This window comes from Tribolium castaneum, chromosome 5 (genome assembly GCF_031307605.1).
Source record: "Tribolium castaneum strain GA2 chromosome 5, icTriCast1.1, whole genome shotgun sequence".
NCBI classification, from domain to species: Eukaryota; Metazoa; Arthropoda; class Insecta; order Coleoptera; family Tenebrionidae; genus Tribolium; species Tribolium castaneum.
In genome coordinates, this window is record NC_087398.1 from 8,511,328 (window position 1) to 8,536,068 (window position 24,741).

General features: G+C 37.3%; 9 protein-coding genes across 14 annotated transcripts in view; 3 read left to right on the top strand and 6 right to left on the bottom strand.

Moving 5' to 3' along the window:
- LOC662442 (inter-alpha-trypsin inhibitor heavy chain H4) overlaps positions 1-24,741 on the bottom strand; it is a 47,983-nt gene that overhangs the window by 14,019 nt on the left and 9,223 nt on the right. The gene's annotated exons all lie outside the window — the stretch shown is intronic.
- On the bottom strand, positions 195-1,720 carry LOC103314904 (hypothetical protein). The gene is made up of 3 exons (XM_008202164.3): positions 1,348-1,720; positions 797-1,298; positions 195-747 (listed from the first exon to the last, which is right to left on the bottom strand). The coding sequence occupies exons 1-3, from the start codon at positions 1,670-1,672 to the stop codon at positions 240-242; spliced, it is 1,335 nt and encodes a 444-aa protein (XP_008200386.1). The 5' UTR covers positions 1,673-1,720; the 3' UTR covers positions 195-239.
- MKP-4 (MAPK Phosphatase 4) lies at positions 1,969-4,520 on the top strand. The gene is made up of 2 exons (XM_008202163.3): positions 1,969-2,185; positions 2,234-4,520. The coding sequence occupies exon 2, from the start codon at positions 2,248-2,250 to the stop codon at positions 3,163-3,165; it is 918 nt and encodes a 305-aa protein (XP_008200385.1). The 5' UTR covers positions 1,969-2,185; positions 2,234-2,247; the 3' UTR covers positions 3,166-4,520.
- LOC655727 (uncharacterized protein) lies at positions 4,557-6,563 on the bottom strand. The gene is made up of 4 exons (XM_962286.4): positions 6,434-6,563; positions 6,180-6,380; positions 5,871-6,125; positions 4,557-5,788 (listed from the first exon to the last, which is right to left on the bottom strand). Exons 1-4 carry the CDS (start codon positions 6,461-6,463, stop codon positions 4,601-4,603), a joined length of 1,674 nt encoding a protein of 557 aa, XP_967379.1. The 5' UTR covers positions 6,464-6,563; the 3' UTR covers positions 4,557-4,600.
- On the top strand, positions 6,531-7,009 carry NdufA3 (NADH:ubiquinone oxidoreductase subunit A3). The gene is made up of 2 exons (XM_962206.4): positions 6,531-6,662; positions 6,713-7,009. Exon 2 carries the CDS (start codon positions 6,717-6,719, stop codon positions 6,939-6,941), a length of 225 nt encoding a protein of 74 aa, XP_967299.1. The 5' UTR covers positions 6,531-6,662; positions 6,713-6,716; the 3' UTR covers positions 6,942-7,009.
- Positions 7,050-10,809, bottom strand: Pi4KIIalpha (Phosphatidylinositol 4-kinase II alpha). Of its 2 annotated transcripts, XM_962123.5 has the most exons (7): positions 10,668-10,809; positions 10,112-10,297; positions 9,945-10,063; positions 8,136-8,336; positions 7,947-8,078; positions 7,290-7,897; positions 7,050-7,241 (listed from the first exon to the last, which is right to left on the bottom strand). In XM_962123.5, the coding sequence occupies exons 1-7, from the start codon at positions 10,681-10,683 to the stop codon at positions 7,160-7,162; spliced, it is 1,344 nt and encodes a 447-aa protein (XP_967216.1). In that variant the 5' UTR covers positions 10,684-10,809; the 3' UTR covers positions 7,050-7,159. The 2 variants fall into 2 exon arrangements, with proteins under 2 accessions (XP_967216.1, XP_008200384.1); XM_008202162.3 differs by having other exon boundaries at positions 10,112-10,723.
- On the top strand, positions 10,835-11,846 carry LOC655487 (uncharacterized protein). The gene is made up of 3 exons (XM_962030.4): positions 10,835-10,972; positions 11,106-11,468; positions 11,519-11,846. Exons 1-3 carry the CDS (start codon positions 10,897-10,899, stop codon positions 11,743-11,745), a joined length of 666 nt encoding a protein of 221 aa, XP_967123.1. The 5' UTR covers positions 10,835-10,896; the 3' UTR covers positions 11,746-11,846.
- Positions 15,725-19,469, bottom strand: LOC662543 (inter-alpha-trypsin inhibitor heavy chain H4). 3 transcript variants are annotated; one of them, XM_968633.5, is made up of 13 exons: positions 19,342-19,469; positions 18,829-18,978; positions 18,536-18,781; positions 18,225-18,428; positions 17,372-18,178; positions 17,034-17,325; positions 16,701-16,982; positions 16,616-16,645; positions 16,512-16,553; positions 16,391-16,435; positions 16,132-16,335; positions 15,913-16,084; positions 15,725-15,862 (listed from the first exon to the last, which is right to left on the bottom strand). In XM_968633.5, exons 2-13 carry the CDS (start codon positions 18,967-18,969, stop codon positions 15,799-15,801), a joined length of 2,529 nt encoding a protein of 842 aa, XP_973726.1. In that variant the 5' UTR covers positions 18,970-18,978; positions 19,342-19,469; the 3' UTR covers positions 15,725-15,798. The 3 variants fall into 3 exon arrangements, with proteins under 3 accessions (XP_973726.1, XP_008193328.1, XP_015835503.1); XM_008195106.3 differs by having other exon boundaries at positions 16,604-16,645; XM_015980017.2 differs by lacking the exon at positions 16,512-16,553.
- LOC662510 (organic cation transporter protein) lies at positions 19,342-23,510 on the bottom strand. 3 transcript variants are annotated; one of them, XM_015980023.2, is made up of 5 exons: positions 22,023-22,169; positions 21,404-21,626; positions 21,054-21,358; positions 20,273-21,011; positions 19,342-20,219 (listed from the first exon to the last, which is right to left on the bottom strand). In XM_015980023.2, exons 2-5 carry the CDS (start codon positions 21,622-21,624, stop codon positions 20,153-20,155), a joined length of 1,332 nt encoding a protein of 443 aa, XP_015835509.1. In that variant the 5' UTR covers positions 21,625-21,626; positions 22,023-22,169; the 3' UTR covers positions 19,342-20,152. The 3 variants fall into 3 exon arrangements, with proteins under 3 accessions (XP_015835509.1, XP_973694.1, XP_064212625.1); XM_968601.4 differs by lacking the exon at positions 22,023-22,169 and adding an exon at positions 23,362-23,510 and having other exon boundaries at positions 19,342-21,011; XM_064356555.1 differs by having other exon boundaries at positions 19,342-21,011; positions 22,023-22,163.

The following is a 24,741-nucleotide window of genomic DNA, read 5'->3' on the forward strand; positions in this document are numbered from 1 at the left end:
CCTACAAATCAATTGAGATTAGGTGCAAACTGCCGGACTTCTAGACACATTTTATTTTCAAAAAATAACGTATCAAAGATTCTTTCAACTAAACAAACTACAGCAAAGTTGCAAATAACAGTGAAAGGATTCTGAATCACAATTCAAAGTACAGCAACAACTAAATATTGTATCTTCGTAATAAAAACGATCTCTTAAACAAAACAACTGTTCAAATATATTTCGAAAAAACAACAAACTTATTTCACTTTGTATGGTGTCATTCCTCCCATCTTCACTTGATTCGTCCGTTTCAGAACGGCGCTCCTCGTGGAATATTGGAACGCCTGGTTGTAGGTTTGTTGCAGTTTAGTCGCCAGTTCGAAATCTGCCTGTTCCTGCAACCTTTTGAGGCTTTCCTCAGGCATTACGTTTTTCGCCGATTTGAGATTGATTTTCTTCATACAGTTACTTAATGAAAAGTCAAAATCGTCGCACGTTTTCGTCAAGTCAATAGTGACACTCTCTTTTGATTCGAATGATTGATTTTCCGTTGGTTTTTGGACAGCTTTTACTTTTTTCTTAGTTTTGTTTTCGGTTTTTTCATGCTTTCTCTTTGCGGGAAGAGAAGCATCGAGTTGAGAAGACATTTGTGATTGGATATTTTCTTTTTTACAAACTTCTACCTCTGGTAGAATTGGGGAGAACAGGCGGGCAAACGCTGATTCTAAGGAATTTATGTTGATCTGGTTTTGGCCACAAGGTGCACTGAAAATGCTAGTCATTATAAAAATTAGTTTGGAAAATATGCACTCACAGTATTTTCGCGTTAGCATTAATATTTGGTTTTCTAGTAGGAACTTTAATGGGGGCTAGTCCTTCAGAGGGTGGATTATGCCGATAGTCAATAGGTTTAAAGTATAAACATTCGGATTCAATACTGTTACTTCGGTCATTTGAAAGTTCTGATTCGGTTATTTTTTGTATTCTCTTGTTCTTCTTCAAGCTTAAGTTTTGAGATTCGTTCTTGTCCTTTGAGCTCACGTTCTGACACAAAATCCTACAAGTGTATTCTTTTGTGGCGAAATTATTCAAGAAAAAGGTCGCTCTTTCATTCTTTTCAGCTTTCACAGGGACCGTCTGATTATTCTTGCGACCAGCGGTAGTTGAAGTCGAGGGAACAGAAACCAATTTACCAACTTCCTTCACATCTGGTTTTTTACTTGTACAAAATTTATTAATAATCGCTTGGGCTTTAACAGCTTTCGACACTTTCTCACCGATTTTATTGTTACCGACGGACCTTTTCTCACTTTTACCTGAAACATCGCACTTGCAATACTAGGTTATGTTTTTCATTTTGTGTACCTTCTAAAACCTTTCCACTCAGTCCTTTTAACTTATTTTTGACCTGCAACGGGAACGAGTCTTGAATTGCTTGCCAGAACGTCTCGTTTACAATTTTTTTCGACTTTGTGGCCGATCTAAGCCATGAACCAACCCTCACCCTACACAGGGGACAAACAACGTTTGAATTCTCTGTTGTTGTGTCGAAACACGACGAGCAAAAGCCGTGGCTGCAGGGCAGGGTTATCGGCCTGATTAAAATGCTGCGACAAATGGGGCAAATCACATCATTTGCACTTAATTTTTTAGAATCAAACTTATTTATTTTAACACGTCTAGGAGCCATGTTTTATTTACTTCGTTTTTACATTTGACATTTCCCCCGCTACTGAAGCACATGCCTTTGGGCCCGACTGACCATTGGAACGAAAATGAAACTCTTTAAAAAAAGTAAAACCTTACCACGAGGTAACAATCAGTAAAATAGATTTTTTACGCCACCATTAAATAATAATAAAACTGGTAATTTATTTATTTGGTTATTTACACTTATCGTCTGAATGAGATTACAATGGCCCAACAAAATGCTGCGTATATAATGGGCAATATTTCTTTGTTCCCCTGTAACTTCACAGGCTTTGAAACAATTGACATTAAAGAATTCGGTCGCTTTGTAAATGTTAGATGTCAATCAGAATCAAAAATAAATAAATCAGAATTTTTACAACAAAGTTTGATTTCTAAGACGATTGTTATTGCCGTGGAGGAAGGGAGAGACGATAGTGTGGGTGACGCAATATTGTCTATATTTAGGGCTAAAATGATCAAAGATAACCTTATCAAAGTGTGGCAGTTGAAGGTATGTTGGTGGCTATTTTTGCTTTAAATATTTATGAGAGTATTAAAGGTTTAAGTGGCGAAATGGACGCATTACACAGGATTGACTGCAGCTTGTCGCCTATCAGTATCGATCAAATCGAACCAAATTTATTTCTTGGTTCATTGTCTGCAGCCAAAGATGTGGACACTCTGGCAAGGTACAAAATAACCCACATTCTGACAATAGACACCTGTCCTTTGCCTCGAAAAATCCTGGAACTGAAACACATCACCACGAAATACATCCAGCTGTCTGATCAACCCAAGGAAGATTTATTGAGTCACTTTGACGATGCTGGGGCTTTTATTCTCGAAGGTGTGACCAAAGGGGCTGTATTGGTGCACTGCTACTTCGGCGTCTCCCGAAGCGCCAGTGTTGTTATAGCCTATGTCATGAAAAAATACGAATTGAGTTACAAGGAGGCTTTTGAGAAGGTCAAAGCGAAGAGGGGTTTAGTGTACCCCAACCACGGTTTTGTGTCTCAACTCCACTTGTACAAGGAAATGGGCTACAAAATCGACCCAAACAACATGAAGTACAAGCTGTTTAGATTAAACGTCGCCGCTAATCACGTGAAGAAAGTGAAAATCCTTCCACAAAACTTCATGGATTTGATCAAATTTGATCCCGGGTTGACTCAAACGCAGCCTGAGCCCAACGTCTACAGATGCAAGAAGTGTCGAAGAGTTTTGGCGTCCGAGTCCAATCTGATGACGCACAAGGTTGGGGGCGAGGTTTGTACCAAAACTTATTTTCTTGAACCGCTGGCTTGGATGAATGTCACTCAGACAACCCAGGATAAGTTGTATTGTCCAAAGTGTAACAGTAAAGTTGGCTCGTTTAGCTGGATCATGGGTTGTCTGTGCCCTTGTGGGGTCCAAGTGGCCCCGGCCTTTTATTTGACACCATCCAAGGTTGATTTCACCAATGTTGTGAAGAACGTTGAAATGACTTTTTAAGTACCTGATACGTGAGAAACAATAATATTATCCCAGAAAAGTCTTCCAACTTTTTTTGTGATTCTTGAACGGAAGGAAGCCTTTTCAAATAAATTCATTTTGGGATTTGTATCAAGCCAAATAATCAGTGCTTCATTATTAATTACAATAATTTCATGTTGTGTTTTGTGGCAAAATTGTGATATTGTTATAAATATGGTGTGATCAAAAATTTCCTTGAAGTTTGGATGCCTTCATAATTTTCGAGGAAAATAATTAGGGCTGTCTCCGGTACCGGCACACTAGTTTGACTCCCATAACTCTCCTACTTTTAATTTTTCGTTTGAGATTGCTCACAGTTACTGAGAAAATTGTTGTAATAGACAAAAAGGACCACTTTCTGAATACTTGATAACTTTGAATTTATTAAGTTTGTCGACGCCAATCGACTTCTTGGAACGTTTTGCATTTCAATTTCAAATTTTGTTTAAAAAACAAAGATTTTTCGTAAGCTTATTTTAAATTATTAAAACTTAAAAAAATATGCTAGTTAAACAAAAAAATTCCACGGTTTTTCTCGTTATCTGAACTGTACTCTGTACTGCTATTACTATTTAATGCCAAGATTTTAAATTTGTTGGGATGGTCACTTTAGTTCTAGGTGAAAAGATTAGAACTCGGAAACTCAAATTTCCGCTCGATATTTCGAAAATGATTCGTCATACATTAAACTGGCGGTCTGGTTATAATTAAAAAAATTTTTGAATTATTTTTACGGCTTAATTTTGATCGATCGTTGTAGAATTTTTCAAGAATTCACACCTTTCAAAAAACGATATTTTTATTTTTGTGAGGCTTTAGGGCTCCTAAAGGTGCAAAAACGACAAGTTTTCACCGATTTTCAGTTTTGCCAACATCGGAGGCATGCCAAGTAATTACTACTGTTCAACGCACATAATTTGAAATTTTTGATGGCACTATATTTGTAGGATAAGAAAGTATTAAAGTCTATTTTTGTGTAATTTTTGGCTCCAACAGGAGTAACGTAATAATGTTAATTTAAAACTCGTTGTTATAAGGTAACATAAACAAATGCTAGAGCAATACTTTTAATGAATATAAAAAAAAACAGTGATACAATAATCAACACTTCACTGAACATAAATACAGTATTGACCTTTCCAGGTATTATATTGATGGCCAAAAACAGATAAAAGAATTAAATTGTACAACCTACATTATGCTTATTTTGTTACGTTTATTACTTATTTTTAGTCTTAGAAAGAAGTGTTTTAGTGTTTGTACTTGAGTCAAGTGTAGTGTCTTTGTTTTTAAAAGATCCGTTGGCTGTTAATAAAGTGATTATAATTTTTGAACACTGCAAAATCCCTTGTGACGAGAAATTAGGAAAATACCAAATGAAATAATTTTTATTCGAAGTAATGGCAATAACATATCAAAACTTATCAACTAAGTGCAAAATGTGTTGCTGCTCCTGATCCCTCCACTCCTTATCCCCTTCGTCCCCCAAATTCCCGGCATATTCCCGCATAATGTGCCTTATCGTCTTCAACGAAGCCCCCCTAAGATTGAGGATTTGCATAACTCGCTGCTTAATACTGGCGGGTCCCGCAGCACAAACTTCCACAATAATATAATCCACCAACTGCAACGTGAACAATCCTCCTTCCAGCCGCTTCATATAACTCGCATCATCATCCTCAACTCCATTTTCCTCCTCAATGGCCTCATCAATGGCTTCAACCTTCTCCAAATATTTGAAGTGTAGCTCAAGCAACCTGTCGACTTTCTCGTGATCATTTTCCGTAAATTTACTAATGAGCCTTTGTCTCTGCGACCCGCGACAATTCCGCAGCATGGACGCGATAATCGAAGTGACGTGCTCTTCGTGCTCTTCCGTCGACAAGACTTTCTTCCTGTTCTTCTTCGGCGTTTTCATAAATAGGGGGAAAATGGTCCGCAGGCCTAAAATATCCACGAACTTGTTGCAATTGTCTTTGCCATGGGGGCCCGACATTGCGTAATCCAGCACTTTAAGTGAGCCGTTCCGCGAGGTTTTCTTCTCTCTGAGCATCAAATTCATCAGTTGCAAGCCCTCGCCTTTGAGAAACCGGTCTCGGTTTGAGACGATCATCAGTGCGCTGCACAAACAGTTGAACAGGTTCTCCATTAGCTCGTGTTCTTCGGCACTGGAGGGGTCGTGGCGCTTGTAGAAGGCCAACTGTTGCAACAAAGTGTCGATTCCGTCCATTTCGCCCAAAGCAGTTCGGTTTTTTTCGTTGTCTTGGAGCAGGATTGAGAGGAGTTCGCTGGCGTAGAGTTTGTTGGCGTCGAAAGGGGCTTTGACTTTCAACCGTTTCAAGAGCCACTGGAGCAAGCCCTGTTTGGTGGCCTCGTTGCAAATGTCATTGCGGAGTTCGGTCAAGTTTTCTATTATTGATAGGGAGTTGTGGACACCGTCTGCTTCCTCCTTCACTTTTTCGTCCAAACGGTCCAGGTTTTGGACGAGGAGGGCTATCACTTGGTGGTCGAGCAAGGCGTCAATTAGGGCTTCGGCACCTTCTTCAGACTCGTGGAGGATGTCCACATCGGTCAGTTCTTGCAACAGCTCCACGGTCGCCACCTGACACATTTTTTAATGCAATAAAGATAACAGCTGCTAACTGTTCTTGATATTTACAATAACGTTTATTATTTTTACTTACTGCCACATCAGTGTTATCATGTGCCAACAGTTCCAGCAAGCTGGGTATGACTTGCAGCTTCACAAGAAGGGGGTAATAGTCAGGTGCGGTCGATAACACCCTCATTTCTTGTAAAATTTCATGTAGTTCGAGCTCGCTCTCCATAAACTTTTCAGGCGAGTCTGGAAACTTGATCCTCATTTCTCTGTTTTTGAGACTCCGTTTTTCGAAATTTAGAACAATTCGCTTGATTGCCGCTTCGTCAATGACTTCGCCCTGAAACACAGTCTAGTTGTAAACGAATGGGCTTGGAACTGACTGAGGAGATACTTCTGTTTGTTCAGTTTCCACAAATTTTAATATTTCTTGTCTTTCTTCTTCGGATATCTGGTCCAAAGTTTGTATTGACGGGGTTGGGGATGCGGCACGGGACATTCTATTGGCTTTATCCCGTGCAATTCGCCGCATTTTTCTCTGTTTTTCGATTTCATCGTTTTCATTCTCGACTGGGCGTTTTACGCCTTGAGGGGGCTACAGTCGGAATTTTGTATTAGAAATGAATTTCGTCAAATGTGTTGACTTACTTTGTAGTCCAGTAATTCACCAATATCCATTTTTAAGGTTTTTTGGGAAACTTAATAACTAACCTCTTTGTTTATGTCAAATTTCTGTGAATTTAACCTATAAATTTTTAAAATTGCTAGAGAATAAAAAATTAAGTCACTAGAAATTTGACATTTTAACTGTCAAAAACTTGTCAGGGGATTGTAAGGTTATTTCCAATTGTAACAAATAATAAAAATTATATAACAGGTACACAAGGTCCAAATTAATTAAATTCGGGAATTTATAAGTTTTTGTAGCACAATGTCGGCGTCAGGTCGAGCTTCCATTGGTTTACTAAAACGTGGTTGGCATGAGATTCCTGATGTGATGGGCAGTGGTGTAATGGCTCTCATTGGACTTGGGCTGGGGGCTATCTCTTTTCATTTATACTACAATGTTAAAGACGGGGACAACAGACGGTACAAAATCGAATACACAGTGATTCGTCATGATGATCCCCGCGCAGAAAAAGTTAGGAAGGATTAAAGACACTAGATAATCAATATACGTTTTATTGTAGTACCATTTGTTTTGTTTAATAAATTATAATTTCATCAGTTTTTTTAACCGTACCAATAAGGAAAATAACAATAATCTGATTAAAAAATTTCCTAGTTAAAATAACAGCAAATAGTACTGTATTTACATGATAGTGTATTAAAAATCTGGCCTATTCGTAATATACATATATAAAAAGAAATCTGTTAACACCATGAGAAGAAGGGGCTCTTGTCCTGGAAGCGTTGTGTAAAGTTGAAAAATCGAGACGTTTGTTGGCTTTGTGACCTAAAAGACCGAATAATGCGTTATTATTACTGACTGAACAAATAATACCTTTCCACGACAACAGCCGGCATTTGGACTAGCTGCACCGGGGACTTCCCATCCTTCAGAGCTTGCGTTAGGTTAAGAATTTGGCCCCTCATCACTGACATTTGCCTTTCATACAGACTCCTGTCAAAGCCCTTATCTTGCTTAAATAGTAAATATAAATCATCACATAAATCCTGCACAAAATTCATATCGGCTAGCAACGGTAGAACAAGATCCTTCGTTTCTTTACTGAAGGGAACTTTAGCCTGTGGTAACCATGCCCAGTGGTACGGATAGGCCCTCCAGCTGTCTGGATGCTTGTAAGGAAACGCCAACCCATTGTCTATCGCCGCGACCTTTATCTCAGGTAAATGAACTAGATTCCACTCTGTGGTTTCGGTTAATTCTACTGGACCGTTTCCGTTAGAAATCGTAGGATGTTCGTATTTGATAAGCCAATTATCATTTCCGCGATCCGTGTTTCGTATTATATAATCTAAAACGACTAAGCGTTCAAACTGAAGTTGAAATTTTTGAGCCATTCGCGGAGGTAGAGGCTCCACCTCGAACCTCCGCAGCCAATAATCGGCGTCCTTGTAACCATCTACAAACAACTGGAATGAACCACACTAAAAAATCGGGTTAAATTTCCAAAACGTGAAATAAATAAGTAGGAACCTTTGGTGGCAGACCTATCCTGTTAAACCTTAAACCGACGTTGGGAAACTGCTCCATAATTGCTCGCTTCATGCGCGCTTTTTGCCTGTCTATTCTAGGATAATTGAACGTTTCTGACACTAATTTGACGACCTACGACACAAAGGAGTAACAAAGTGGCGCTAATTACCACGGAAGCTTATCTAATACCCTTGTTTTTGGTACAATGTTGAGATTAAGTTTTGAATCGACTAAATAAGCAGCAGCCTCTGATAAATAACCCTGATTTGGAATTAAACATGATCTGCCGAAACAGCAAGGACAACACAGCTTATGCATCCATTTCGTCCATTTGGGATTCAGACGGCCGTAAGGTTCCTCGTCTTTCGGCTTGAAAACCGCGATTATTTTCTGGAAAACACAAAATTATTTGCGGAACACCAACGCGAACTAATGTTATTTTTTGCTGCATTTTTTGAATTAATAAAATTAAGTTCAATACTGTTTGAATTTTTATTTTTGTATTTTTCTTGGTTTTATAAAAATGGAGAGTGTATAACTGTATACTCTTTATAAATAAATTGTTGTAGACAATTAATTCTGTTCTTCAATGCAGACAAACTCAATTAACTGAACCATGATCGCACAAAGAAAACTAACAAAAGATGCAATTTTTTGGTACTTTAGTTTCAAACCACAATGTAAATATCAAATGTGGTCAAGCTACCACTGATTATTCATACTTCTATTGGAATACGTAATATTATGTGCATACGCCCGGCAAATCCACTTAAATAAATGCAATTCAAATGTGCAAAGCTCATAATACTTTTGCTTAATCGAATGCAAAAGAACTTTAATACCATTTAACGGATTCTGGACTCGAATGCGAATAAAGGGAAGCTAATTTTAACTCCAAAACAAGTCTAGACGTTATTACTTAGTCGAAGTTTTCTGATAACAAATTATTTATTCAGTGTCAAAGGTTAAGCCCTAGATTCGAGTGTTGGTTTCTTTTAGATGCACAATATTTTTAAATTACGACTATTAGTTTTTTTTTATCAAGAGATAATTGTATTAACTACAATTCTGCAATTTATAAATATAATTTATGTTCAAAATACTGATGCAAAAATTGTCGGGAATTTACCAATGGCACTGGATGAAACTCAGCAGTAGTACCTCCCCGAAATTCCCAATTTATATAAGCTCAAAATGTCATACCTTGCATTTATTTACAAACATACAAGGATCAAAACAATTGAGCAGATTGGGTGTTAAAATTGACCTCATGATACGACTTTTCAAAAAATCGGAAAGTTCAGTATAACATTCGAAGATATTTGTTTTTCCTTCTTAATCATGACTCACACCGATAAATAACAAGTGGTGTGCCGGAACGTTAATTACTTAAGCGTTTAACGAACTAATAAAGTTCGTACTCAATAATAAAGTATACCATAACCAGCAGATTTTTTTCTAATTTAACGAAAGAAATAGAAACTGGAAACGGGAAACGAATTAAGAGTTTGTTTGCAAGATTGTGGCAGCACATTATAGGGTACTTAAAAAATTTTGCTAGAAACTCGATCCCTAAATGTACCGAAATAAACCTCACAAACACATCAATTTTTTAATCAAGAAATTTATTATCTGAAGGCGAAAAATGTGCTATGTAATAATGAATCTTGATTTTTTAATACAAATTATTCTTCTGCAGAAAAGAGTATAGAATTTTACTACTACTGATTACCACACCTGTTACACTGTTCTTGGGTCATAAAAAAATCATAACAAGAATTCTATAGCAACTGCATTAAAAATTCAGTCAAATGAGTCAAAGTCTCTGATTTTCAAAACGCCAGAATTTTGTGACCTAATAAAAAGATCCACAAAACCTTGTTTCTGGATCAGAATGAGACATTGTAATGGTCACATGTACAGCAAATCCAGCAAGGTTAGTTAGAAACAGAAATCTGATACTTGTGGTTACGTTTTTATACGTAAAAGAATACTAACTCCAGAGTGGTCTTTGACAAAGTAGGATCCACTAGAGCCCTGAGAAATTCGTTCTGGGAAAATGCCATTATCGATGGCAACCTCAGCCTGCCACACCAGATCACTGAAGTTTGGGTCATCTGCAAAGACAATAGATAAATTCTGGCCATAGTTGGGCTTGAGAGTACCTGGAAACTGGTTGTAAGAGACATCCAGCCCTCCAAGGAGCGGCTGCGACTCTCTGTTCAAGCCTGGGGAATCCAATGCTGGTTCAAAAATGACCTCGGGGACCAAAGGTACGTCCTCGGCTGAACTATCACTACAAGCGACTGACAAGGCACTGTGCACTTCGTTTACCGTCACACTAGAGTTTGCTAGAATAGGAACAGTCTCACTGGCACTCATCACCCGATATACTTAATTTTAACGTGTTTGATAGCATTTATAATTGATATGGATTTTTCCTTTAACCTACACTAATTTAAAACTGTACAAAAGAGTCGCATTAAAATTAGAAGCGCATTTTTAATTGACTAGAATTTAATAAGCGAGCGTTAACGCAAAATCACTAGAAATTATTTACAACGTGACAATAATAACATCGCAGTTAAATCAGGAGTTTGCACTGTGAACACTCAAAAGTATCATCATTTTAATTAACAGATGACAGACCGAGGATTTTACAAAAACGTCGTTTCCGATGGGAATTTTCGGTTAAGGGTTGGTAGCAATATTTACACTCACAATTTTCGATTTTCATCCGAAAACACAGCCTTATCTCCACGTATGACTAAGGAGATAATAAAAAATATATTGTGTTCTTATCTTATCGCTTCGAAAACATTAATTTATCGTTTCTTCCCCCCTTAATAACTGATCATTTTTCGTATTAAATTGGTGACACAGCTTTGGCAGCACTGCAGCAATAGCAAAGTTACTAGTGTCAGTGTTGGTTGTCAAATTTCCCGAAAAGATGGAAATATTGCGAAAAATCGCGTGTGGGGCGATATTGGTGATCGCGTTTACCAGTAATATCGTACAAGTTACAGGTAAATTGTTCGCTATCAAGCGGAATTCGTAGTTTCATTCAAAACTACTAGTCTGTGGTGGCCCTTTCTGATTGGTGGAAACCACCACGTTGTTCAAATTCAAACAGTTTTTCTTGTAACTAATTACTTCCAGCTGCCAAACAGCGGTACGTAACTTGCGGCTCTGTGGTGAAATTGATGAACACAGACCACAAAGTCCGGCTGCACTCCCACGACGTGAAATACGGCACTGGCAGCGGGCAGCAGTCAGTGACCGCCACCGAGGTGCAAGAGGACATCAACAGCCACTGGGTGATTAAAGCCGAGTCTGGTAAAGTATGTCCCAGGGGAGAGCCAATTAAGTGCGGCTCAACGATCAGACTAGAGCATTTAGAAACCAAAAAAAATCTACATTCCCACCATTTCTCTAGTCCTTTGAGCGGCTACCAGGAAATTAGTTGTTATGGGGATAATGGCGAGGGGGATACTGGGGATCATTGGGTCGTTATTTGCTCCGGTATGAAACCACGTCATTGCCGAATTAAAAAATTATTGAAGGAATTTCAGGTGATAATTGGCAGAGGGACGATAGTGTAATGCTTAAGCATGTGGACACTGATATGTATTTGTCAGCGTCTGGGAAAACATTTGGGAGGCCCATAAATGGCCAAATGGAGGTTGTGGGGGTGAGGTCGTCCACGGGGGCCGTTCATTGGCAGACGATGGAGGGAGTCTTCCTCCACGCTCCTGATCTTGCAGCAAAGCATATGCATATGGCACACACAGAGCTTTAATTTTCCTAGGTGTTTAGCTTAATTTATTTTTAATTTTGTAAAGTTGTTTAAATTTCTATTGTGATATTTGTGACAGAAATATAAGGAAAAAATAATCGTTGCATTTGCACATTATTGACCACCTGTTTGCAATTCTTGTAATTTTGCTGAAACAGCTATATTGTTTCGTTTTGTTTTCTACTAATTAATTAATTATCGAGTGATTTGATTTTTTAGCAACGCATTTTGCAGCTGCTGAATGTGGTTAAAGGAAAATAACAATGTAAAAAAGTAAGTTGTACAAAAAAGTTCGGATCATATGTATGTTCATCTTAGATATTGGTAGTTTTAATTCAGAATCTACAGTTTTACGTACTTTTACATTTTTGCCGCATTATTTTCTTATTTATGTCAGTTTTATGCTCCGCTTTACTTTTATACGTCTATGTGTTCTCTCAATCTTTTATTTTAGTTTACGTGTTGTTTCCTTACCTTTTCTATACTTTTTTTCATAGAAAAATTCTTACACCTGATCCGGGGTTCGAACCCCCGACCTCCACCGTTGTAAGTGGCGCTTATACCACTGGGCCACGAGGCCCCAGGTGCTGACCGTCTTTTGCAGATATTTTAACACAAACTTTTTAAATAAATCAACATTACAAACTAAATAACTGCAATAATTCACATAAAACGCAAATACTTTTAGTTCAAAAGTCGGAGAATTAACTCGAGAAAGCATTTTTTCCCACTTTTTTCAATTTAATTCTCTAATTTTTCATCAGATTTCATTAAAAGATACCGGGCGTATAAGTCAACTAAAGTTTGAAGTTATATTTTACCTTTACGTTCATCTCTTTTTCTCTCAAAACAAAAAGTACGTTTACAAGTTGGGGCATTTACGTACTATTACATTTTTGCTGCATTATTTTCTTATTTCTCTCAATTTTATGCTCCGCTTTACGTTTATTCGTCTATATGTTCTCTCAATCTCTCTTTTTAGTTTACGTGTTGTTTCCTTACCTTTTCTATACTTTTTTTCATAGAAAAATTCTTACACCTGATCCGGGGTTCGAACCCCCGACCTCCACCGTCGTAAGTGGCGCTTATACCACTGGGCCACGAGGCCCCAGGTGCTGACCGTCTTTTGCAGATATTTTAACACAAACTTTTTAAATAAATCAACATTACAAACTAAATAACTGCAATAATTCACATAAAACGCAAATACTTTTAGTTCAAAAGTCGGAGAATTAACTCGAGAAAGCATTTTTTCCCACTTTTTTCAATTTAATTCTCTAATTTTTCATCAGATTTCATTAAAAGATACCGGGCGTATAAGTCAACTAAAGTTTGAAGTTATATTTTACCTTTACGTTCATCTCTTTTTCTCTCAAAACAAAAAGTACGTTTACAAGTTGGGGCATTTACGTACTATTACATTTTTGCTGCATTATTTTCTTATTTCTCTCAATTTTATGCTCCGCTTTACGTTTATTCGTCTATATGTTCTCTCAATCTCTCTTTTTAGTTTACGTGTTGTTTCCTTACCTTTTCTATACTTTTTTTCATAGAAAAATTCTTACACCTGATCCGGGGTTCGAACCCCCGACCTCCACCGTCGTAAGTGGCGCTTATACCACTGGGCCACGAGGCCCCAGGTGCTGACCGTCTTTTGCAGATATTTTAACACAAACTTTTTAAATAAATCAACATTACAAACTAAATAACTGCAATAATTCACATAAAACGCAAATACTTTTAGTTCAAAAGTCGGAGAATTAACTCGAGAAAGCATTTTTTTCCCACTTTTTTCAATTTAATTCTCTAATTTTTCATCAGATGTCATTAAAAGATACCGGGCGTATAAGTCAACTAAAGTTTGAAGTTATATTTTACCTTTACGTTCATCTCTTTTTCTCTCAAAACAAAAAGTACGTTTACAAGTTGGGGCATTTACGTACTATTACATTTTTGCTGCATTATTTTCTTATTTCTCTCAATTTTATGCTCCGCTTTACGTTTATTCGTCTATATGTTCTCTCAATCTCTCTTTTTAGTTTACGTGTTGTTTCCTTACCTTTTCTATACTTTTTTTCATAGAAAAATTCTTACACCTGATCCGGGGTTCGAACCCCCGACCTCCACCGTCGTAAGTGGCGCTTATACCACTGGGCCACGAGGCCCCAGGTGCTGACCGTCTTTTGCAGATATTTTAACACAAACTTTTTAAATAAATCAACATTACAAACTAAATAACTGCAATAATTCACATAAAACGCAAATACTTTTAGTTCAAAAGTCGGAGAATTAACTCGAGAAAGCATTTTTTCCCACTTTTTTCAATTTAATTCTCTAATTTTTCATCAGATTTCATTAAAAGATACCGGGCGTATAAGTCAACTAAAGTTTGAAGTTATATTTTACCTTTACGTTCATCTCTTTTTCTCTCAAAACAAAAAGTACGTTTACAAGTTGGGGCATTTACGTACTATTACATTTTTGCTGCATTATTTTCTTATTTCTCTCAATTTTATGCTCCGCTTTACGTTTATTCGTCTATATGTTCTCTCAATCTCTCTTTTTAGTTTACGTGTTGTTTCCTTACCTTTTCTATACTTTTTTTCATAGAAAAATTCTTACACCTGATCCGGGGTTCGAACCCCCGACCTCCACCGTCGTAAGTGGCGCTTATACCACTGGGCCACGAGGCCCCAGGTGCTGACCGTCTTTTGCAGATATTTTAACACAAACTTTTTAAATAAATCAACATTACAAACTAAATAACTGCAATAATTCACATAAAACGCAAATACTTTTAGTTCAAAAGTCGGAGAATTAACTCGAGAAAGCATTTTTTCCCACTTTTTTCAATTTAATTCTCTAATTTTTCATCAGATTTCATTAAAAGATACCGGGCGTATAAGTCAACTAAAGTTTGAAGTTATATTTTACCTTTACGTTCATCTCTTTTTCTCTCAAAACAAAAAGTACGTTTACAAGTTGGGGCATTTACGTACTATTACATTTTTGCTGCATTATTTTCTTATTTCTCTCAATTTTATGCTCCGCTTTACGTTTATTCGTCTATATGTTCTCTCAATCTCTCTTTTTAGTTTACGTGTTGTTTCCTTACCTTTTCTATACTTTTTTTCATAGAAAAATTCTTACACCTGATCCGGGGTTCGAACCCCCGACCTCCACCGTCGTAAGTGGCGCTTATACCACTGGGCCACGAGGCCCCAGGTGCTGAACGTCTTTTGCAGATATTTTAACACAAACTTTTTAAATAAATCAACATTACAAACTAAATAACTGCAATAATTCACATAAAACGCAAATACTTTTAGTTCAAAAGTCGGAGAATTAACTCGAGAAAGCATTTTTTTCCCACTTTTTTCAATTTAATTCTCTAATTTTTCATCAGATGTCATTAAAAGATACCGGGCGTATAAGTCAACTAAAGTTTGAAGTTATATTTTACCTTTACGTTCATCTCTTTTTCTCTCAAAACAAAAAGTACGTTTACAAGTTGGGGCATTTACGTACTATTACATTTTTGCTGCATTATTTTCTTATTTCTCTCAATTTTATGCTCCGCTTTACGTTTATTCGTCTATATGTTCTCTCAATTTCTCATTTTAGTTTACGTGTTGTTTCCTTACCTTTTCTATACTTTTTTTCATAGAAAAATTCTTACACCTGATCCGGGGTTCGAACCCCCGACCTCCACCGTCGTAAGTGGCGCTTATACCACTGGGCCACGAGGCCCCAGGTGCTGACCGTCTTTTGCAGATATTTTAACACAAACTTTTTAAATAAATCAACATTACAAACTAAATAATTGCAATAATTCACATAAAACGCAAATACTTTCAGTTCAAAAGTCGGCGAATTAGCTCGAGAAAGCATTTTTTCCACTTTTTTCAATTTAATTCTCTAATTTTTCATCAGATTCCATCAAAACATTTTGGATATTAGGGAGTGAAATAACACAAGAAACTAGTAAAATATACGCTTTATTAGCTAGTCTTAAAATTATAGTACATAAACATCAGTAATCACAGAATAAGTATATTAAGAAATTGCTGCACTTGCGCTTGTAGCATCTGTTGCAATTGGACAACACACTCCAACAAATCTGTAATAAAAATTTTAGCAAAACACCACCATTGTACTTGAGATTCGTACGTATCCAAGGGACAGAAAAACTCCTGAAAAACTTTGGCATCTGTTAAGAGCGAAAACACTTGCGGGCAATGTGGTAAAAGTGTGCAGACGCCAGCGGTACCATTTATGGGTGTTTTTGGACATTGAGGGGTTGACGTCACTTGTGTTTCATTTGTGCTAATTTTGTAACTCCCTGAAACAGTCAATTCAAATAAAAAGAATTTTTTTCAACTAGTTTACCGTTGGGTAAAGTTATCGTTCCATTAACTGTTATAATATCTTTCAGCCATGGCAATTTATTCTTAATGTCTTCGTACAAATCTTGCGATTTTGTGGTTGTTGGTATGTCAGTTGTAGATGGAGCAAACATTTCAGGTGACATGTATGCATCTTCCTCAAGATCGGCTTCTTGAACAGCAGGTTGGGGCATCGGAGGGGCGGCACCTAACAGCGATTTATATTAAATGTGTTACACAAAATATAGGTGATAATTATTTACCCCCAAACCCAGCTGCGGCCGCTGCAAAGGAAAGAGTTGATGGGCCTAATTGAAAAATTAAAACAAATTAAACAACATTTATTATTTTTGTGGATATAATTTCCAAATGTTTAATTCTCACCTGCCAGACCTAATTGGGGTCTTAAATTAGGTGTTGCATAATCTGAAATTGAAATTTCATCGATGCTTTTAACCAGGCTTTAAGATATTTACGTTTTAACTTACTTCTGTTTAAAAAGTACGGCCTGTCGGCGGCTGAAAACAAATTTAAAATAAATATGTGCCCGAGGACACTCGCAATTTTCCTTACTTTTCGACGCATCCTCCGTGTCCACAGCACTCGTATCGTTTGGCTTGACCACCACCAATGAACTAACCGGGGTCACAAATGAGTATTTCAAAGCAATATCTAGCGCCTTTTTGGTGTAGGGCTCCTTCTTCTCAGCGGCATCCCTAGCTTCGAGTATTTGCTTAATTGTGAGATAAGCCCAAAGTCTCTCCAGGTCGCCAACAGGCGTCTCAACTTTCGGACTCCAGATGATCGGTCCCCGTAGAGTATTTCCCTCGATGGAGGGTGGTAGGAATTCGTCCTCTTAAATTTCGTAATGTGATTTTAAACCTAAAAATTTATTTCGGGAATTACCTGCCACGCCAGCGACTACGATTTCCGATCCTCGGAAGTAAATTGGAAACACGGTTTTGGTCAGTTTTGTCACATTTGAGACGTATTTGAAGTTAACATTGTTCAACAGTGGCGACGAAATTTGTTTGTAGAATTCTTGCAACTGGAGACTGGCATCGGCAGCTTCGTAAATGTGTCTCGCGAAACCCAAATTCTTCAAAGATATTTTTTGCAAGAATTCCCGATCAGCGCCATCGCCAAAAGAAAGCGAGAAAATGGGGGCGCGCGTTTCCCCACTGTTCATTTCAGAAATCTGAAAATTTCACTCGTAATTGTGGCAACTTGAAGTTTAATCTTACAGCAGATGTGATTTTCTCCGTGTTGGTTTCGCCCATGGTTGGCTCACCGTCGGTCAAAAACACAATAATCGGCTGATGTGCATCTTCCTTGTTTTCTTTGTTCTTCTTGACAAGTTTCAAACCAACCTCCAGTGCCGATTTAATATCAGTGCCTCCGTACGCATTCAACTTTTCCACAACTTTCTTCGCCTTTTCTTTATTTTCATCGGTGGCTTTGTAGGCCGGGGGCAACACCTGGTTTGTTTTGTTCTTCTGAGGGGCCTCTGGACTGTCGTACAGCGGCCACGGGTCTTCGCCAACTTCGTAATCGACTTGGACCTTGTCAACGTTCCAGACTTTCACAATGGAACTGAATTCCACAATATTGAACACATCTTCCTTCTTCAATTCGCTCAAAATGCTGTTCATTGCCTCTTTCAACTGCTTGATTCTGTTTCCGTCCATGCTGCCACTAGTATCCAGGACGAAAATAACTTGCTTGGGTAGGGCTTCCACCTCACTGGGGGCAAAGAAATGGACGAAATAGCCATCCTTGAGCAGAACCTCGCCCCCTTTGGGGTCTCGTTCAACGTCGTATTGCACCACGAACTGGCCGGCTAGCCCATTCTCCTCTTTCGTCCCCAAACCAGTGGCCAGTTGCTTCTGGCGTTCGATGTTTGGGTTGAATTTGACCGTTGCCGAAGTTGAGTTATTTTGCTTGATTTCGGCCAACGAGGCCGTTTTGTCGTCGTTTTTGGATATTTCGTTGCCGGTGCGCAAAGGCGGAGACTTAACGAATTTCAAAGGCCTGCTTTCGTCAATGTGTACCTACATTTTCCCATTAGTTGGGTGTCCACAAAGTGGGAAAATTTACCTCGACGTTTAAGTCCTTGACCGGCTGGCCTGGATGGATGTTAATTACAACTTCGTACTGCTCGTTTTGACGCTGGAGCAGTTCTTCGTACGTGAGAGTGAAAACTGCTTTCTTTTGCGGTTCGATGTTTAGAGAAACAGTGAATCTGTTGGAATCTCTGGCGTTAGCTTCGACATGAGCCGCTGCTTGGCCTCTTCCGACAGCCTAAAGAAAATATTTTGACGCGATAACATTTTAAATGAGCAAAAGTCGTGAGCTTTAAATGACCTTGCGGACGTGAATAGTTCGTAAACAAAGTCGTAATTAAGTACCTCATTGTAAATTTGCTTCGCTTCTTCTTTTTCTTTCACGTACGCTTTGTAGCTTTTCCCGTCGATTTCCATCACGAATCCCGAGATGTACGCAGTTTCGGGCAACACGACTGAGAAGGTGGCTTCCTGTGGTGTTTTCGCCAAATTTTTCACTTTACTGACGACTGAAGTTTTGGCGAAGCGATTCGATACGTTTGTGTCAACTTTCATTTCGTAAATTTTTGGGACAATTGGGGCCACATCCTCCTGTTAATTATTTTTTGATTTTGAATTTGGAAAATTAAAAATAGTACCTTATTGGGGGCAACCTCACTTGAAGATTCTTTCGGAGGTTCCGTTGATGATACCACTAAACTGTGCCGGTCTGTGGTAAAGCCGAGGGTCACAGAAATGCATAATGCGAAGCAGAATCCTAGTTTGAGTTTACTTTTCATTTTTTTATTCTGCAAAAGTTAGTGGTCAATGTTTGCTTCTTCGCGAGAGACTGTGTACTGGTTTTTAGTTTGCTGGCAGTGGATTTATAAACACATTAAATTTGCATGATAATACAAACGAGTGCATTTCAACATTGCGAGTTTACAGCACCATTACAGATTTTAATTGGGTTTGCTGGGACAGGGGTTTTCCCCGTCAGTCTACTGAGAAACTCCATATAAACACAAGTCTTCAGTAATTATTGTTTATAACTAATCGATTGTGATGATAACATGTCAAAATTATAAATATCGTTAAAAGAATTAGATAAACTGTTACCATACGAAATTTTTTTGCCATTGTTTTAATTGTATTACTGGCCATTTACTTACCTACTTAACAGTTAAAAAAATAATCACACTACAGTAACAATATAAGATGACCAAGAGCCGGCACTGAATGATAATTGATGAATTTAAAACCAGTATTATAATCTCCAAGAGTCTCCCACCAAATCAATTTAAAATATGACCTCGTGGGTTATCCCGAGAAATAATTTAAATAAATAACACACTCTTGTGTATCTTATCGCCGAAGATTGTGCTTCTGGTAGCAGGAACGACTAACAAGAAATCTTTCGGCATAATTGAACCTGACTCAAAAATATTGATAGAGACGAGTTCCTGAAATCGGATCGTTATGATACTTAATTGCAACAAAAGAAGCCGATGTTTTTATTGTTATATTAATATTCATTCATGGTAAACAAATATTTCTTGGTATAAACGTCAAGCTAAAATATAGATTTGTTATTAGAAAAAAGGGATTTTTTTTCTAATTTCCGAATAAATTATTACTCGATGTTAGCTTAATTGCTTAAAACACAATACATGACTACTGAGGATGTCATTAGTGTGACTGCCAATAGAAAAATTATACTCACACTTAATATATCCGCATGTGACGAACATTTTATTATGTAAGGTTTTACATAAGATTCAAGATTGTAATCAAATCAAAATAACTAATTTGTTTCTAATTTTAAAAATTGAAGCAACAGTAAAGATTGATGGTAAAAATAAATGGTGGTGTTGGATAATTTGTTTATTGAACAGTTCATTTTTTTATTTCTCCGAATTCGTTACAAAGAGTTCCGCTTCTTTAATCGTGTCAGGCAATTTGCAGTCGAGCGTCTCGGGTAATTTAATACACATCAGAGCCCCAATGAGGGGCACAACCCCAAAAACAACCGGTGGCAACCACGTCTGCACTGTAATAAGCCCTGCAATAAACGGTGCAGCCATGGAGCCAAACCTTGCGCACATTGACGATGTCCCCACGCCTATATTCCGAACAACAGTTGGAAAGAGTTCACCCGAATAAATATACACCGTTGGGAAAGACACAATTAATGCAAACATGTCTACACAGCTCAAAGTTATCCTGATCCAAGCTGGTTCTTCGGGGACCAGAGCTATCAAAAGACAGGAGATCCCTGCTAAAATGTTGCTAAAAATTAAGGTGCGTTTGCGTCCCCACGCTTTCACAGCCCAAATTGAGAAGAAAGTGCTCGGGATTTGAATAACACCAGAAAGGGCAACGTTAAGGAAAATGTTCCCTCCCATTTGGCCGATGTATTGTGCGCTTCCGTAGAAGCATAAGCCGCACACGAACCAGTTGAAGCCAACGCAAAATGTGTACATTCGCATTATTGGCGTTTTTATTAAATCGAAAATGTTGCCAGCTTGGTTTTCTTCACTCGTTTCGTTCATTTTCAAGTAGTTGTAAACGTCTTGTTTGATTTGTTCCGTTGGGAGTTTGTTGCAACGAGCTGCTTTTTCCAAAAGCTTGATCGCTTTCTCCTTCTTGCCAACGGTTAGCAACCAACGAGGCGACTCTGGGAGGATCCAGTAGTACGAAATTAAAATAACAGCAGGGGTTGATATCGCAATTTGGAAATATTTCCAGTCCCTTAGAAGAAACGAAAATAAGGGCATTATCATATGCCCGAGATTGAAGGGGATTTGGTAGAGGATTCCCATCGTGGTCCGCCATTCTAGTCCTGAAATCGCTTAGTTTTTGCTGCATATTCCTTGCTACTTACCTACTAACTCCATCACTAGCACAAAACTAATGACCATGGTGCCTCCCGTGGCCAAAGCAGTTAAAAATCGCATAACGAGAAAGAGTGAAAAATAGGGAACAAACGCCGTACAAATCCCACTAACAACTTGCAAGACCACGGCCCCAGTCAGTGGAGCTTTCCGTCCAAACCTATCAGAAAGGTAACCGAAAAGCATGTTCCCGAAAAGAATACCAAGCATGGTTATAGTCTGGGCCAGACTTGCTAGATACGTCCTGGCACACACGAGGTCCCATTGAGTGATTATAGTTTCGGTAAAAATTGATCTGTGTTTGAAAAATTGATTTTAAAATTACAAAAAATAATCACACCTGTCAAAAATGTGCTCGTTACAATCAGCGGAACATTTATCAGTTTTGTTATCAATGCAAGAGAATTCTACAGGGGGTGCTAGAAACACAATGCCGAGCTGGTGCCAAGCCACCGGAAATTTTACAAGGAAAATCATTACACATATTGCTATGTGCCACTTTCCCAGAACTCCGATTGATTTCTGGATTATGTCCGAGTTTGGAGCATCTGTCTGCGTCATTGCTGCAATAAAATTTATTTTTCAATCAATGTGATTTGTTCGGAAATATAGTATAAATATGAATATTGTTGTATAAGTAATTATGGTGAAGGAAAGCGATAAACCTACTAACATTTTCGTTACATCACGTGTTTTTTTAGGAAACAAACGAAGCTTCCGAAGTAATTAGGATTTAGATAAGATATTTCCTTTAGTATTTGTAGATAATAAAATTAATGTCAGATCCATTGTTTACGATAGATAGTCTAAATGGGAGACAATAATTCGGAACTCCGATTGTAACAAGACAAACATTTATGCGAACTGATCTTTTAGAAACGGAGTATCAGTTATTTATAACCATTTTTTATTAGAAAATGTATTTTTCATTAAAGTGGTTGTAAATTATTTATACTTACTTTTAACTAAATACTAATAAAGAAATGATACTTAAAACATAATGTATGAACACAAAATAACACAAAAGGTACGTGCGCTTCGAGCACACAATATTATAACATTAAAACCTGTTGTAAAAACGGAAAACAGACATAGATAACCGAAACACAATAGTGGAGATTGATGACTTTATAAGTCGTATTTTTGTGTGAAGTTGTATTAGACTGGATACAACTTGGATTTATATTAATTACATTATAGTTGTACTTCAACCAAACAGGTAATTTGTGTAAATACTTGATAAGAGAAAAACGAATGTCAGCTTACAGTAGCCAATTATTTTTGTCAAATTTTGGTGGATGCGCCGGGAGGATTGAATTATGGCCAAAACCACAAGTAACGCTATTTATTAAAAAAAATACACATTACTGAAAGACTCCAAATTTGTTAATTTAAAGTATTAAAAATAGATTTCAACAATGAAATTTTGTACTTCATAATTTATCACATTTCTGTGTCGTTATTAGCTAGCGCTTTTTTAACAAACTGCTCCCCTTCCTCGACCGTATCCGGCAGTGTGCAGTTAGGTGTCTCGGGTAGTTTTAAGCATGGTTATAGTCTCGGCCAGACTTGCTAGATACGTCCTGGCACACACGAGGTCCCATTGGATGATTATAGTTTCGGTAAAAATTGATCTGTGTTTGAAAAATTGATTTTAAAATTACAAAAAATAATCACACCTGTCAAAAATGTGCTCGTTACAATCAGCGGAACATTTATCAGTTTTGTTATCAATGCAAGAGAATTCTACAGGGGGTGCTAGAAACACAATGCCGAGCTGGTGCCAAGCCACCGGAAATTTTACAAGGAAAATCATGACATATATTGCTATGTGCCACTTTCCCAGAACACCGATTGATTTCTGGATTATGTCCGAGTTTGGAGCATCTGTCTGTGTCATTGCTGCAATAAAAATCATTTTTCAATCAATGTGATTTGTTCGGAAATATAGTATAAATATGAATTTGTTGTATAAGTAATTATGGTGAAGGAAAGCGAAAAACCCACTAACATTTTCGTTACATCACGTGTTTTTTTTAGGAAACAAACGAAGCTTCCGAAGTAATTAGGATTTAGATAAGATATTTCTTTTAGTATTTGTAGATAATAAAATTAATGTCAGATCCATTGTTTACGATAGATAGTCTAAATGGGAGACAATAATTCGGAACTCCGATTGTAACAAGACAAACATTTATGCGTATTGATCTAACAGAAACGGGGCATCAGTTATTTATAACCATTTTTTATTAGACAATGTAGTTTTCATTAAATTAGTTGTGAATTATTTATACTTACTTTCAACTAAATACTACTGAAGAAATGATACTTAAAACATAATTTATGAACACAAAGTAACACAAAAGGACGTGCGCTTCGCACACACAATATTATAACATTAAAACCTGTTGTAAAGACGGAAAACAGACATAGATAACCGAAACACAATAGTGGAGATTGATGACTTTATAAGTCGTATTTTTGTGTGAAGATGTATTAGATTGGATACAACTTGGATTTATATTAATTACATTATAGTTGTAATTCAACCAAACAGGTAATTTGTGTAAATACTTGATAAGAGAAAAACGAATGTCAGCTTACAGTAGCCAATTTATTTTTGTCAAATTTTGGTGGATGCGCCGGGAGGATTGAATTATGGCCAAAACCACAAGTAACGCTATTTATTAAAAAAAATACACATTATTGAAAGACTCCAAATTTGTTAATTTAAAGTGTTAAAAATAGATTTCAACAATGAAATTTTGTACTTCATAATTTATCTCATTTCTGTGTCGTTATTAGCTAGCGCTTTTTTAACAAACTGCTCCGCTTCCTCGACCGTATCCGGCAGTGTGCAGTTAAGTGTCTCGGGTAGTTTTAAGCATGGTTATAGTCTGGGCCAGACTTGCTAGATACGTCCTGGCACACACGAGGTCCCATTGGGTGATTATAGTTTCGGTAAAAATTGATCTGTGTTTGAAAAATTGATTTTAAAATTACAAAAAATAATCACACTTGTCAAAAATGTGCTCGTTACAATCAGCGGAACATTTATCAGTTTTGTTATCAATGCAAGAGAATTCTACAGGGGGTGCTAGAAATACAATGCCGAGCTGGTGCCAAGCCACCGGAAGTTTTACAAGGAAAATCATGACACATATTGCTATGTGCCACTTTCCCAGAACTCCGATTGATTTCTGGATTATATCCGAGTTTGGAGCATCTGTCTGCGTCATTGCTGCAATAAAATTTATTTTTCAATCAATGTGATTTGTTCGGAAATATAGTATAAATATGAATTTGTTGTATAAGTAATTATGGTGAAGGAAAGCGAAAAACCCACTAACATTTTCGTTACATCACGTGTTTTTTTAGGAAACAAACGAAGCTTCCGATGTAATTAGGATTTAGATAAGATATTTCTTTTAGTATTTGTAGATAATAAAATTAATGTCAGATCCATTGTTTACGATAGATAGTCTAAATGGGAGACAATAATTCGGAACTCCGATTGTAACAAGACAAACATTTATGCGTATTGATCTAACAGAAACGGGGCATCAGTTATTTATAACCATTTTTTATTAGACAATGTAGTTTTCATTAAATTGGTTGTGAATTATTTATACTTACTTTCAACTAAATACTACTGAAGAAATGATACTTAAAACATAA